Source organism: Argopecten irradians, chromosome 3 (genome assembly GCF_041381155.1).
Source record: "Argopecten irradians isolate NY chromosome 3, Ai_NY, whole genome shotgun sequence".
Taxonomy (NCBI): Eukaryota; Metazoa; Mollusca; class Bivalvia; order Pectinida; family Pectinidae; genus Argopecten; species Argopecten irradians.
This window is the reverse complement of record NC_091136.1, coordinates 64,691,468-64,708,524: the sequence shown is the minus strand read 5'-3', so window position 1 is coordinate 64,708,524 and position 17,057 is coordinate 64,691,468. Positions and strand designations below refer to the sequence as shown.

Genomic DNA, 17,057 nt, shown 5'->3' with positions numbered 1-17,057 from the left:
AAAAAACTAGAACACTTTGAAAGTGTATCATAGTTTTTGGGACACCCTGTATCACATAATGAAAATTGGTTTTACCGTGGGCCTTGACGGTCATCTGACATTACCGGAGAAACAAAGGTTGGCAACTGAGTGTTCAGGGAAGTAGCGAAAAGGTCTGTTTGAGGCTCCTGCCACCCTTGACAAATGCCCTCGAAGATCGAGGGATTTAGCAGCCATTGTGTCAGAACCGTCTGGCGGCGCCTAGAGAGAGTATTCGGCAGACCATTAAACTGCAGAGATGCCCGTAGCATCACAAACCACTTTGGAATGCAGAATCTTTTGAAAAGCCTGCAGAGCCAACAGAACAGCCCTCATCTCCACCCGCCGTAGAGCCCGGAAAGCTGTTTCCCAGATTGGCAATGGCCACCGAGATAAGCCCTCCACCCTATCAATCACACATTCGTGAACAAGGTCATGGTGGGAGCTGGTTTGAACAACTGAAACCTCCCCACGGAGAACATTGTCTTTCATATTCCACCAACGAGCAATCTCTTTCACAAAATGATTGATAGGAAGCCAAGACTCCCATTTCCTGATGGTAGGGACCCAGTTCGCGAGGAGGAACATCTGGAAATGTCTGATGTAATGTCTCCCAGAGCGACCACATCTGCCAGAGCGTTGAAGTAACCCAGAAACTGAGAAACCAACGAGTGTGGACGTAGGACCAGTTATGAGCAACAAGACCAGAAAGATCTTTGGCCTTATCGAACTTCTCCTACGATGGAAAAGCCATACTCTGAATCGTGTTGAAATGTTTTCCCCAGGAAGACAAAGCCCTGAGAAGGGCAAAATGGGTGTTCTGCTCCCACTAGGTGGAGCATGAGAGAATCGTCGAAATATACTTTCCCTGGAGTGCGGAAACCTCATGACAACCTGCAGCAGCTTGGTGAAAACCAAAGAAGGCGGTTATGTTTCAAAATATTTTATTAAATCAAAATATTTAAGTTTGATCGGGCAGCAGGCAAGGCCTATATACGTCCTCTCCACACGATTGCATGCATGTATGTAGAAGCATATTTTCAAATGCGTATTTTAAAAACACTTTGTACTGGATTGATTATATAAAATAACATTTAATCATTTTAGAATTGACACAAATCGTGCATGTTACTGAAAAACACACTAATAGATGATGATGTAAATATATTTATAGAAAATTACCTATAGCGACAAATAACATGCATAACTTTCTGTTGTAACACTAAATGATAACGGTATTAATTGATCAGTATTCAATATTCGCTTAATTTGATTTAAGTTAAACTGGATTTTGACTCTGAACTTAATCCCTCGATGTCACTCTCACTCCCGACATTCATTGTAACCAGGCAGCACTAAATGTCCATGGTGTTTTACTATCAAGTGCCTACCCGACCACAAATATACAGGTCATGAGCAACAACTGAGGGAGTAAATGATTATATATAAATACATGTATATTCATAAAAGAAAAGAAATCAATATTTGTTTGTTCTTTACCTTCATAATTTCGCCAGTCTCTTGGTCAAGCCCCATCATAATATATGATACAGCAAAGGGGAAAGTAGGAATAGATAAAGTAAATATGCAGTTGCATTAAAAATATATTAATTTTACTTAAAAGTTTCTAAAAGCTTAAAGGTCTACCTGTTGATTCAATGTATTTCTGGATGCATGAACACATTGCAGAATTTAGATCATAACTAAGGTGATTACTTCCCCTTTGTTAGCAAGTTAATATACATAAACATTTAGCTTAAGATTCAACTTAAGATTGAGTTGGATATCTACTTGTAGGAGAGTCATAGAGTCAATTAAAAGTCATCTTTCAGTTATGAATCCAGGGTAAAATAGAAAGAAGAGACAAACATCCTCAACAGAGCTGCCACAAATACAAGATGCATTATCAATGAGATGATCTTGATATAAATCTGAGTTTAATTGATTTGCGTGGTTTCTAAGTTGGCATAAAATGATGCTAAATGATCTAGCTCCACTATACAAGTATCTAAAAGCATACGTACATACTTTCTCAGCATAGCTGCGTATGACATGACGGCTTGTTGTGCCGACCCTTTGATGATAATCTGGAAGTATGCTTCTACTGAAGTGGCCCACATTGAAGCTATGATGACCGGTGGAGTCTCCATTTCGAAGTTAGGAGAATCAACGTGCCTGTTGAAATCATATAGATATATGACTGAACGCCATGCTCTGGACTTCTTCTGGACCAGAAATATTCTTGAATAGAATCAGTTGTTTGTGCAGTCCTCAATAAGTACCTCCTCGACCGCGTTCTTTAGTCTCTAAAAGTGCATTATCCGGATCCCCGGAGGAGGAAAGACGATACGCTTTGTCAACAAGAAGGATTCCGCAAGACGGGAATGCCCAACCCCTCAACAACTACAGACTAGGCCCAAGAGTCCTCTGTGATTTCCCTCCACTCTGGAAGGAAGGCAGACAGACGACCTCCTACAGGCAGATCGGGAGGAGGAAGATCGAAACCTTCCCAGGTTGGAGAATCCTTTCCTATCATGAAGCCTAGTCTTGCGGCAGAAGGACCAGAATTTGAGACTGAAGGAGCGTAGTCCTCCAGAACAGACCCTTTGTCTGGAATGACCAAGGAAGGGGAGTCAGAAACTCTTCTTTTTATCTCCAAGAGGACTTGGATCATTCCCATTGTTGTCCTTGAAGTAAGGCTTCCACTTCTGCTGCACAGGGGACTGGGGAGCTGAAATTTTAGCCTTCTTCTTGGGTCGCGCTGATACCTGCGAGGTACTTGCCTTCACGATCTGCATTCATTTCAAATAAGGACAGAAGCGACCAAGTCCTCCTTCAAACCTTTATGAACAGAAGAAATAGTCCTCCCAAAAAGAGTGGACCCAGAAAAGATGAAGTCAACAAACAGGAACAATGTTCATCGATTGCGCGGGTTTTTAAAACAGAAAAACGCCTAGCCAACAAGATATTGAATTGGCGAGCGATACGGGATAGCGACCGCTCCCTTAAGCGTATGTACGACAAGAAATTAAATATGTCATCCTGAACGGCAGCAAGTGCTTGGACGCGCATCCGATATGGTACCTCCCGTCACTTGTTCTGGCACTAATATTAGAATAAATATGTAATTAAAAATTCCATAAACAGGAAGTGTTTGAAGTGGAAGTAGGGGTTGAATGAAAGCTCACGTTTTTAATAAGTGCAACATGTCTCTCTTTATCTTTTAATTTTTGATATCTAATTGGATTTACGTGCGAACAGCTAGTTGGATAGGCTCGCGCGTGTATGTCCGTTCAGAAGCGAGCCTCCGCTAATGTTCGTGAACGCACGTCATTCTGAAGACGCCACTGTAATGAAGCTAGCGCTCGTAATGCCCTGTTCAGAGAAGAGATAACTCTGTCCTGAATGTCGGCTTATTCTGGCTCGGATATCCAACCCTCACCCACCCTATAGACAAACTGTCACAAATTCTACATAAGACACAATCTGAATGAGGAGACGGAGCAACATCGTCCTCTTGTGATGTTCCATGCAGTTGAAAACCATCTTATCCACTTAGTATTAAATCAAAATATCAAATAGTTCATTACAATACCAACTAATACATTTTGTACCACTTTCGATATGATAAAGTAATTGTGAATCAAATAAGTAATCGTGATATCGAATAAGTAATCAGGGAATCGAATAAGTAATCAGGGAATCGAATAAGTAATCAGGGAATCGAATAAGTAATGGGCCCTTAAGGAGTAATTAAAAGGTCAACGAGATCATTGTGATGCATAATAATGCATTTTGAACCATTTCTGATGGTAATTAGTAGCTAGAAATTGAATAAGTAATCAGGGAATCGAATAAGTAATCAGGGAATCGAATAAGTAATTGGCCCTTAAGGAGTAATTAAAAGGTCAACGAGATCATTGTGATGCATAATAATGCATTTTGAACCATTTCTGATGGTAATTAGTAGCTAGAAATTGAATAAGTAATCAGGGAATCGAATAAGTAATCAGGGAATCGAATAAGTAATTGGCCCTTAATGAGTAATTAAAAGGTCAACTAGATCATTGTGATGCATAATAATGCATTTTGAACCATTTCTAACGTTAATTATTTGCTAGAAATCGAATAAGTAATCAGGGAATCGAATAAGTAATCAGGGAATCGAATAAGTAATCAGGGAATCGAATAAGTAATGGGCCGTTAATGAGTAATTAAAAGGTCAACTAGATCATTGTGATGCATAATAATGCATTTTGAACCATTTTTGATGATAATTAGTAGCTAGAAATTGAATAAGTAATCAGGGAATCGAATAAGCAATCAGGGAATCGAATAAGTAATCAGGGAATCGAATAAGTAATGGGCCCTTAATAAGCAATTTAAAGGTCAACTAGATCATTGTGCTGCATAATAATGCATTTTGAACCATTTCTAACGTTAATCATTTGCTAGAAATCGAATAAGTAATCAGGGAATCGAATAAGTAATCAGGGAATCGAATAAGTAATCAGGGAATCGAATAAGTAATGGGCCGTTAATGAGTAATTAAAAGGTCAACTAGATCATTGTGATGCATAATAATGCATTTTGAACCATTTCTGATGTTAATTAGTAGCTAGAAATTGAATAAGTAATCAGGGAATCGAATAAGTAATCAGGGAATCGAATAAGTAATGGGCCCTTAATGAGTAATTAAAAGGTCAACTAGATCATTGTGATGCATAATAATGCATTTTGAACCATTTCTAACATTAATCATTTGCCAGAAATCGAATAAGTAATCAAGGAATCGAATAAGTAATCAGGGAATCGAATAAGTAATGGGCCGTTAATGAGTAATTAAAAGGTCAACTAGATCATTGTGATGCATAATAATGTATTTTGAACCATTTCTAACGTTAATTAGTTGCTAGAAATCGAATAAGTAATCAGGGAATCGAATAAGTAATCAGGGAATCGAATAAGTAATGGGCCCTTAATGAGTAATTAAAAGGTCAACTAGATCATTGTGATACATAATAATGCATTTTGAACCATTTCTAACATTAATCATTTGCCAGAAATCGAATAAGTAATCAAGGAATCGAATAAGTAATCAGGGAATCGAATAAGTAATGAACCGTTAATGAGTACTTAAAAGGTCAACTAGATCATTGTGCTGCATAATAATGTATTTTGAACCATTTCTAACGTTAATCAGTTGCAAGAAATCGAATAAGTAATCAGGGAATCGAATAAGTAATCAGGGAATCGAATAAGTAATGGGCCTTAATGAGTAATTAAAAGGTAAACTAGATCATTGGGATACATAATAATGCATTTTGAACCATTTCTGATGGTAATTAGTAGCTAGAAATTGAATAAGTAATCAGGGAATCGAATAAATAATCAGGGAATCGAATAAGTAATGGGCCCTTAATGAGTAATTAAAAGGTCAACTAGATCATTGTGATGCATAATAATGCATTTTGAACCATTTCTGATGTTAATTAGTAGCTAGAAATTGAATAAGTAATCAGGGAATCGAATAAGTAATCAGGGAATCGAATAAGTAATGGGCCCTTAATGAGTAATTAAAAGGTCAACTAGATCATTGTGATGCATAATAATGCATTTTGAACCATTTCTAACATTAATCATTTGCCAGAAATCGAATAAGTAATCAAGGAATCGAATAAGTTATCAGGGAATCGAATAAGTAATGAACCGTTAATGAGTACTTAAAAGGTCAACTAGATCATTGTGCTGCATAATAATGTATTTTGAACCATTTCTAACGTTAATCAGTTGCAAGAAATCGAATAAGTAATCAGGGAATCGAATAAGTAATCAGGGAATCGAATAAGTAATGGGCCTTAATGAGTAATTAAAAGGTCAACTAGATCATTGTGATACATAATAGTGCATTTTGAACCATTTCTAACATTAATCATTTGCCAGAAATCGAATAAGTAATCAAGGAATCGAATAAGTAATCAGGGAATCGAATAAGTAATGAACCGTTAATGAGTACTTAAAAGGTCAACTAGATCATTGTGCTGCATAATAATGTATTTTGAACCATTTCTAACGTTAATCAGTTGCAAGAAATCGAATAAGTAATCAGGGAATCGAATAAGTAATCAGGGAATCGAATAAGTAATGGGCCCTTAATGAGTAATTAAAAGGTCAACTAGATCATTGTGATACATAATAATGCATTTTGAACCATTTCTGATGGTAATTAGTAGCTAGAAATTGAATAAGTAATCAGGGAATCGAATAAATAATCAGGGAATCGAATAAGTAATGGGCCCTTAATGAGTAATTAAAAGGTCAACTAGATCATTGTGATGCATAATAATGCATTTTGAACCATTTCTAATGGTAATTAGTAGCTAGAAATTGAATAAGTAATCAGGGAATCGAATAAGTAATCAGGGAATCGAATAAGTAATGGGCCATTAATGAGTAATTAAAAGTTCAACTAGATCATTTTGATTCATAATAATACATTTTGAACCATTTCTGATGGTAACTAGTAGCTAGAAATTGAATAAGTAATCAGAGAATCGAATAAGTAATCAGGGAATCGAATAGGTAATGGGCCCTTAATGAGTAATTAAAAGGTCAACTAGATCATTGTGATACATAATAATGCATTTTGAACCATTTCTGATGGTAATTAGTAGCTAGAAATTGAATAAGTAATCAGGGAATCGAATAAGTAATCAGGGAAACGAATAAGTAATGAACCGTTAATGAGTACTTAAAAGGTCAACTAGATCATTGTGCTGCATAATAATGTATTTTGAACCATTTCTAACGTTAATCAGTTGCAAGAAATCGAATAAGTAATCAGGGAATCGAATAAGTAATCAGGGAATCGAATAAGTAATGGGCCTTAATGAGTAATTAAAAGGTAAACTAGATCATTGGGATACATAATAATGCATTTTGAACCATTTCTGATGGTAATTAGTAGCTAGAAATTGAATAAGTAATCAGGGAATCGAATAAATAATCAGGGAATCGAATAAGTAATGGGCCCTTAATGAGTAATTAAAAGGTCAACTAGATCATTATGATGCATAATAATGCATTTTGAACCATTTCTGATGGTAATTAGTAGCTAGAATTTGAATAAGTAATCAGGGAATCGAATAAGTAATCAGGGAATCGAATAAGTAATGGGCCCTTAATGAGTAATTAAAAGGTCAACTAGATCATTGTGATGCATAATAATACATTTTGAACCATTTCTGATGGTAACTAGTAGCTAGAAATTGAATAAGTAATCAGAGAATCGAATAAGTAATCAGGGAATCGAATAAGTAATGGGCCCTTAATGAGTAATTAAAAGGTCAACTAGATCATTGTGATGCATAATAATGCATTTTGAACCATTTCTGATGGTAACTAGTAGCTAGAAATTGAATAAGTAATCAGAGAATCGAATAAGTAATCAGGGAATCGAATAAGTAATGGGCCCTTAATGAGTAATTAAGAGGTCAACTAGATTATTGTGATACATAATAATGCATTTTGAACCATTTCTGATGGTAATTAGTAGCTAGAAATTGAATAGGTAATCAGGGAATCGAATAAGTAATCAGGGAATCGAATAAGTAATGGAATAAGGAACTGGGAACTAGGAATCAACTTCACGGAGGTTGTGCAGTGTGTGTTGTTGTTGAAGCAGTTGTTTATGCGTTTTGGTTACTACTTCGTTATTTATCCTATATTCGTCCCAAAAAATACATTAGGTTATCATCGTGTCAGCCTTCGATGCATTGTTATGTAATATTTTTATATATCTCGTTTCTTTACCATTAAGATATGTCTGGTTTAATTTTCTAATATTTAAGAGCAAATCGCCTATAATATTTTTTACAATATACACGATACATATAAACGAGAAAGTGCTTTTAGTATTTTGCATCGAAATGTCACAAAAAAACTTTTCCGAAATCAAATCGATATGTGTTTGTCTATCTTATACAAAACATGAAATTGTAGATTATAAATTGATTCCCGTTCGGTATAAAAACCGTGTCCCTCGAAGGACAGATGTTAATAGAATCTGTATGTGCACGTCAAGATAGCGTACAGTATCTCATTGATGTGCGTTTTACGTAACATCGACTAGGCTGCCATCAGTGATTAATATCTGTACTTCAACGTCATCTGGCGCTATGTAGTAATCAAGGTATCTAAATGCACAAGATACCTCAAACATATATCAGTAGGATACAAAGTTTGTTTTTGTGACGGATCTTAGAGGCTTGGAAACATCTGTAAAACTGATATATCTGCTCACTTCCGCTTTGGTGGCGTTTGCAGGGGTAATGAATCTAGTTGTCCTGGAGCGCGCAAAATCGATAAAATGGTAGATGATGGAATATAGAATAAAATTTTCTAGGAAAAGCGCAAGGATATCGTGTGTTTCGGAAGGAGGTCTGTCTTCGACGTCATTGACAACGGTTCAAAACTCTACGTTTATGTAATAAAAATATATCATCAACTTCTACTAAATTGAAAAAAAAAGTTTTTGTAAAGGTATTGGTAAAACGTATTGATAATAACGGAAATATAATTCATAAACGAATGTCATGTGCTTTATATCGTACAAGAATATAGCGAACACCTAAAGTTTTATTGTACGAACAGGAATTGTTAAAAACTGAAAATAAAAAGTGTATAAAGTGTATTTCACCATTTTGACGAGACCACTCATTATTTCCCATTCAACTGCTATTGCAGGAGACAAAACATCTACGATTAAATCCCACTTGTATACTTGAATGTTGAAAATGCTATCTATATCATTATTACCATTTATGAAAATAACCGTACATATATTTGATGACACAGAGCGGCATAATATAGCATTGTTATTAAGGATGTGCAAGAGATGAGAAGTTAAAATTTTCTTGTGTTAAATTTTTTCTCATATAGTTTTTTGGAAATTGGAGTTCATACCATAAAAGAAAATGGAATAAAACAAACATGTCAGTGTGCTCGTTTTTGAGCTATGGTCACTCAAAGATACAAATTTGACAAAATATTGGGTTATATGAGAACTTCATCCGTTTGACCATTTACACGATAAATTAGAGCCATAGTTTCCTAATTAGGTGTTTGATATAAATGAGTGTTTGCAGAATTAATTTTATAGTGGTGTTCTTAAAAAAATTAGTAGTTATGATTAATAAGTCTTTTTCTCAGAATAACAACATATGCTGGTATTAAACTTTTGTAAATATTTTGCATATCAGTAGGGAAAATGTTGCTCTTTCTAAATCAGAAAGAAGAATAGGGGGTCATTGTGCTAACTTTTTTGCCCCATCTAAATATTTGTTAGTTTTCAATATTTTAGAGTAAAAAATAAATGTACTCAGTTTACCATTAAATGTAAAAATAAAGTGACAAGGGTATCATTTCACACATTAAAGATCAAAATTTTAATTATCATGAACCTGGTAAAGATTTACAGCAAACTTACCTCGATACAGCTAAAAATGATGAAACAGTGATGATATAAGTAAAAACGATTTAAGCAAAAAATGGTAAAACTAAGGCTGTACTCAAAGCGAAAAAAAACAACTTTTTTTCAAAATGGCGGCAAAAAGGGTCATTTCTAAAAATCCCCAAATAAAAAATCTTCTATGAATAGAAATGCATTCTTCTTTTTTTTTTTTTTTTTTTTTTACAAAATTTGCAACCGACAACTTGCTACAGACATTAATGAATTTTTATTTGAAAACTTAATAAATTCTTTGATCTTTGTCGACACGAGACTTCAACGGGACTGAAACCTCAGAGGTGTACATCTGAAGGATGCATTCCTCTGAGGTTTCAATCCGTTAAAAGTCTCGTTTCGATTAAGATCAGGGAGTTATGATACATGTATTTTCAATTACAATTTATCAATACCTGTAGCAAGTTGCAAGTTGCAAACTTTGTCAAAATATCACATTTCTATTTTTGGTAGTTTTTTATATGAAGATTTTAAAAATTGCCTATTTTGCGGCCATTTTGATTTTTTTGTTTGTTTTTGTTTTGCTTTGATTGGAGCCAACATTTTACCATTTTTTTTACTTACATTAGATTTACTTAAATCATCACTACGCCAGTATTTTTAACTCTATCGAGCTACAATGTATTTTCACTGTAAATCTGTACTAGGTTCGTGGTAATAAAATGTAAACCATTAATGTGAGAAATGATACACATTTTTTACTTTATTCTTACATTTAATTGTAGTTTGAGCACTTTTATTTTTACTCTGTAATACTGAAAAATGACAAATATTCAATTGGAGCAAAAAAGTTAGCACACGGACCCGCATTTCTCTGCCCGATGTAGAAGGAGCAACCCTTTCCCCAATTGATATACAAACTATTATACAGAAGTTTAATACCAGAACTTTTTGTATAAATGGTTAAATTTGGCAAAAAACCTGATAATGACGCATGATGTAGCTCAAAATTAAGGGTTAGGGGTAACATATGTTGTTATTCTAAGTAAAACAAGAGCTGTTGGAGAACAGCAAAGCTCGCCTATTCAGAAGAAGATGATGTTCAAGTATTTACTATTTAAACAGGAAAATATGACAAATTAACAGACTCAAAAAACCCCTAAAGGGCCCCGAATTGGTTTTATTATCACGTTCAGCATCCATACACATTAGGAAAATAAAATCATAAATATTTATGATGACTTATGCTTAAACAATTGACAAAAAAGAAACTTGCTCAAAAACTTTAACATGGAAATATGACAAATTAACAGACTCAAAAAAACCTAAAGTGCCCCAAATTGGTTGTATTATCACGTTCAGCATCTATACACATTATGAAAATAAAATCATAAACATTTATGATGACTTAAGCTTAAACAATAGACGAAACAGAAACTTGCTCAAAAACTTTAACGTGAAATGGGACGCCAACGCTGACGCCGACGCCGGGGTGACAACATTAGCTCCCCCTATTCTTCGAATAGACGAGCTAAAAAGTGTTTTTTTATCATAACTGGTATATTTTTACAGAAGAAAGCTGGGAAATAAATTCTGCAAACATTCATACATATAAAACACCTCATTTGGAAAATATTGCTTTAATATCTCGTGTATGGCCAAATCGGCGAAATTCCCGTAAAATCCAATATTTTTTGTCAATTATGTATCTTTGAGTGACAATAGCTCAAAAACGAGCACACGGACATATGTTTTCTTCCATTTTCTTGGTATGGACTCCTATTTCCAAAAATCAATAGGAGAAAAAGAATAAATACAAAGTATTTTTTTCCATCTCATAGGTTACCATCCTTAAAGAAACTTACGCAATCTCCACAACAACGACAGATATTTTGTGCTTTTGGTCATTGTTTAATTTACTTTTTGGGTTCATAATGCTAATGAATGTTAAGTTATCAGTGTACATGTTTAAGGATTGGAAATACTATGTTATTTAAAAAAAAAACTTCGAAAAGGAGCAAAATTTGATTTAATTAAATCTTGGTTTTTGAACAGCTAGCCCCAAATAGCTTGAAGACACTTAAGATACATTGGTAATAAGTTGGCTTGTTGCGTCGGTTTGAGTGTACTTAAAATGTATGCTTACTCATTATCTGCTTTTATTATCCGACTTGATGAACACACCAGAGGCCCCATACCTTCTTGTTTTGATAAGTTGATAAGAGAGATGACTGCAATAATCGTGTTCATATTGGACGACTGTAGATGAATCTTCCTCTGGTCGCCTAAGGTATCTTTTCTCCACGATCGACCAACAGGTACTGATCATCGTTTCGAGCCTGGTTTACTATCGTAGGAATTTAGATCTTTACGAACATATAAAGAACGAACATTGTATGCTGCAACGAGTTTTATTGATGTCAAGGTTCTATATAAAACATAGACATACAAAGAGATGTAGGCTCAGACATAACAACACATGACTGGAAAGTGTGGCACATGGGACACTCGATAACTCGTCAACAGTAAAGGAGTTAGCTGTATAAGTAACAGACAAAATGGTTGCCGAGATTTTATTGTAAAGAAATGATTAAAGTATGTCATCATCAATAATTTTATAAAATTTTAACTTCCTATGTACTTAAAACATGGTTGGAAGAGCAATACCGCAAGCCTTTACTTATGTTTGTATATCTATTGGTTTTATATCAAAACAACTAGACGAAGCCATTCAAATTTCCCAACACGGCAACAACTGCAGCAATCAAAACTACTGTATGTATATCTCTGTCAGGAACATAAGCAATCAATACAATGATTCATCATTTATATTTTAAAATAATTTTATACTTAGGTAAATTTACATCCGTGTGAAGTCAGTGGTAGGGGGCGGAGCCTCGCACAGTTCAACAGATGTACAGTACTTAACTGGAGATCGATACCGGATCGATCGGCTGTCCCAGTGTGTTTTACTAAATATCCAGTTGCCCATTTTCAATCTACTCTTAGTTTATACACAGTTATGTATAGTGCACTCTGTTAACAGCGCTGATGACAATACTCTTTGCCCAATCAATTACCACGCCGCCTCGCGCAGCGTTCCTATATAAGATTCATTCCTTGCTGAGATGTTAGCTGTTGGTAGTTTTGGTTGGATGTCCACATGCTTACCTGGACAGATGGTCAGCAGGTCAGTGGCGCGCAAGCGCTCCATTGTTCCGATAGATAGATACGTGTAGGTAACCATTTTACCTGCTGTCAACTACACAATGTCGTTGGAGCTTCTCTCTGCTGTAGCGAGGACAGTTGTTGATTAGTATTAGATGTGCGAAGGTAAACTACTCACGGAGGTCATGCGGAAACGTATACCGGGATATAGAACATTTTCCTTGATGGTTTCTGAATTTAGTGAAGATGTGTAATTAAGTGGTCTCTGAGTATCAAAAGGAGAAGAAAATCGTCTCCCATCGTAATGTCTATTGATTTCTCTTCGCCCTCCCAGGAAAAGCTTTCGAATGGAACCTATATTTACACACACTTGGAGGCCGTAATGAAAGTCGGAACCGGACAACAAGGCAAACGCTATTAGTAATATTCAAATTTTGGAGAATTGATTTCAAAGAAATGAGCATTTCGCAGGGAATGATATTAAATTTAACGCTGTCATGTCGAGAAGAGGGGTTTTAAAATCCATCATGTGCCTCTAATCAAACATGATAAACGATACCAAGTCGTCCAACTACTGTATCATAGTTTGTACGCTGGTGAATATTTTAAACTAAAAGGGGATTTTTTTTCATTTTTGGTTCTCGGAAGTGTAAGTAGGGGATTTCGCAAGTTTCCATGGATTTTCCTAATTCGGGAATTATGGTTTTAAATGTGTGACGTAATCAGGACTCCAGGTGGAGGGGCTGAATGGTGGTGTTTTCTGGAAGCATGGCCCGCACTGGTCATCGGGGGTGTTGTTACGCTCTTCACCTCCGGGAGGATAACGCCAGGTTCATCCTTCTATTCGTGGTGTTGGGGATCTATATGATTACAGGAGCGGTAGTGTTTATGATTCTAGAACAGGATAACGAGGTTTTAGAAAAACAGGTATACCATGAGAGAGTGGATAGGTTTCTCAGGGCATACCCTTCGGTCAATAGGACTGAGTTCGAGGAAATTTTACAGATTCACGCCGAGGCCGATTCTGCAGGATTTGCTGGTAGTAAACGACCACGATGGGATTTCCCCGGATCCTTTTATTTCGTTGGAACTGTCGTATCAACAATAGGTAAGTCTTTCAAAATCGATAAGCTCTTTAACTATTGAATTTTATATCTGTTTTCTTGTGCTATGCCCAATAAAGTTCAATGGATCTCAAAGACTTCAAGCAGATTGACCGTATTGACAGAATATAAAAACCGCTCTCATCATCACAGAACATCGATAGCATGTACAATTGATATTGAGCTTGTTGTCAGTAATATCAATGCTAAGAATGAAAAATATTGATTGTGGTAATGAATAATGAGTTTGATAGAATAGCTCGACTCAAGAAATAAGTCCAAAGACGGAAGTTGGGATCAATTTTCTTCTATGGATATCGCCATTTTTATTGGGTTACTCTCCATTTCGGGTTATCGCTAGTTTTATTTGAGTTTCTTCCCGATACGGGTTATCGCCATTTTCATTGAGTTACTCCCCAATCTGGGTTATCGCCATTTTTAATGAGTTACTCCCCAATCTGGGATATCGCCATTTTTATTGGGTTACTCCCCATTTCGGGTTATCGCTAGTTTTATTTGAGTTTCTTCCCGATACGGGTTATCGCCATTTTTATTGAGTAACTCCCTAATCTGGGTTATCGCCATTTTTAATGAGTTACTCCCCAATCTGGGATATCGCCATTTTTATTGAGTTACTCCCCATTTCGGGTTATCGCTAGTTTTATTTGAGTTTCTCCCCGATACGGGTTATCGCCATTTTTATTGAGTTACTCCCTAATCTGGGCTATCGCCATTTTCATTGAGTTACTCTCTAATCTGGGTTATCGCCATTTTTAATGAGTTACTCCCCAATCTGGGATATCGCCATTTTTATTGAGTTACTCCCCATTTCGGGTTATCGCTAGTTTTATTGAGTTTCTTCCCGATACGGATTATCGCCATTTTTATTGAGTTACTCCCTAATCTGGGTTATCGCCATTTTCATTGAGTTACTTCCCAATCTGGGTTATCGCCATTTTTAATGAGTTTCTCCCCAATCTGGGGTATCGCCATTTTCTATTTTTTTAGTTACTCACAACTGAACATTTATATTCGTGGTGTCTCCGTTTTTTGTTGTTTGTTTTAAATCCAAAAGAATTTACATTCAGTTGGCATTGACCACGTGGAAAGCGCTGAAATGTTTAAATACATCGTTTGTTGATCAGAAAACCACGTCTCATGATATGGAATCGTTAATTAGGTAAAACAGTGTTTCAACACAGTCAACAAGGAACGATATCCCAAACGTTTTCATAAGTTCTCCAATGCCATGCTGGCTATCAAATATTTGTACGAATCACAAATTGTGGCAATGATATTGGGACCCATCAGATCACCTGTTACTTTGTTTCGTAGACTCTTTTCAAATGTTTCCCTGTAGCTCTTTAGAGACAATTCATATTGCTGTATTTCCTTTTGACATCTCGTCAGAAACCATTTCTGTATATATCGTAGTGTCTCGTCAAAAGTAATTCTACATAAGTCGCTTCTGCTGGTGTTTCTTCGTAAACATTAACTGTTATAACTAACTATTTGAATATAGTTCACTGGGGAGGCAATCTTTCCTGCTAGTGTCTTTTCAGTAAATGTTTCACCAATGTTTCCCATCAAAAGCCCTTATCTTGCAAATCTTCTCAACTGTTGCCTCTGCGAAAATTTCCTGTCGTTGTGTCATCACAAACTAGTCCTGGTTTCTGTTGTTGCTTCGACACAATCTCGTCCACATTCAAACCTTTCTGCTGGTATCTCGACACAATCTCACCTTCGTTCAAACCTTTCTACTGGTATCTCGACTAAATCACGTCCACGTTCAAACCTTTCTATTGGTGTCTCGACACAATCTCACCTTCGTTCAAACCTTTCTACTGGTGTCTCGACACAATCTCACCTTCGTTCAAACCTTTCTACTGGTGTCTCGACACTATCTAACCTTCGTTCAAACCTTTCTACTGGTGTCTCGACACTATCTCACCTTCGTTCAAACCTTTCTATTGGTGTTTCGACACTATCTCACCTTCAATCAAACCTTTCTACTGGTGTCTCGACACAATCTCACCTTCGTTCAAATCTTTCTATTGGTGTTTCGACACAATCTCACCTTCGTTCAGATTTTTCTATTGGTGTCTCGACACTATCTCACCTTCGTTCAAACATTTCTACTGATGTCTCGACACTATCTCACCTTCAATCAAACCTTTCTATTGGTGTCTCGACACAATCTCACCTTCGTTCAAATCTTTCTATTGGTGTTTCGACACAATCTCACCTTCGTTCAAATTTTTCTATTGGTGTCTCGACACAATCTCACCTTCGTTCAAACATTTCTACTGATGTCTCGACACTATCCCACCTTCGTTCAAACCTTTCTATTGGTGTCTCGACACAATCTCACCTTCGTTCAAACCTTTTTATTGGTGTCTCGACACTGTCTCACCTTCAATCAAACCTTTCTATTGGTGTCTCGACACAATCTCACCTTCGTTCAAATCTTTCCATTGGTGTTTCGACACAATCTCACCTTCGTTCAAATTTTTCTATTGGTGTCTCGACACAATCTCACCTTCGTTCAAACATTTATACTGATGTCTCGACACTATCTCACCTTCGTTCAAACCTTTCTATTGGTGTCTCGACACAATCTCACCTTCGTTCAAACCTTTCTATTGGTGTCTCGACACAATCTCACCTTCGTTCAAACCTTTCTATTGGTGTCTCGACACAATCTCACCTTCGTTCAAACCTTTCTATTGGTGTCTCGACACTATCTCACCCTCGTTCAAATCTTTCTATTGGTGTCTCGACACAATCTCACTTTCGTTCAAATCTTTCTATTGGTGTCTCGACACTATCTCACCCTCGTTCAAATCTTTCTATTGGTGTCTCGACACTATCTCACCTTCGTTCAAACCTTTCTATTGGTTTCTCGACACTATCTCACCCTCGTTCAAATCTTTCTATTGGTGTCTCGACACTATCTCACCTTCGTTCAAACCTTTCTATTGGTGTATCGACACTATCTCACCTTCGTTCAAAACTTTCTATTGGTATCTCGTCACAATCTCACCTTCGTTCAAACCTTTCTTTTGGTGTCTCGACACTATCTCACCCTCGTTCAAATCTTTCTATTGGTGTCTCGACACTTTCTCACCGTCGTTCAAATCTTTCAATTGGTTTCTCGACACTATCTCACCCTCGTTCAAATCTTTCTATTGGTGTCTCGACACTATCTCACCGTCGTTCAAACCTTTCTATTGGTGTTTCGACACTATCTCACCTTCGATCAAACCTTTCTATTGGTGTCTCGACACAATCTCACCTTCGTTCAA

General features: G+C 36.3%; 1 protein-coding gene across 1 annotated transcript in view; it reads left to right on the top strand.

Annotated features, from left to right (window-relative positions):
- The first annotated feature begins 12,502 nt into the window (after positions 1 to 12,502).
- LOC138319356 (potassium channel subfamily K member 12-like) overlaps positions 12,503 to 17,057 on the top strand; it is a 110,461-nt gene continuing 105,906 nt past the window's right edge. The window contains exon 1 of the mRNA XM_069262446.1: positions 12,503 to 13,757. Within this exon, the coding sequence (XP_069118547.1) occupies positions 13,397 to 13,757 (361 nt within the window). The 5' untranslated portion in view covers positions 12,503 to 13,396. The remainder of the gene's footprint in view (positions 13,758 to 17,057) is intronic.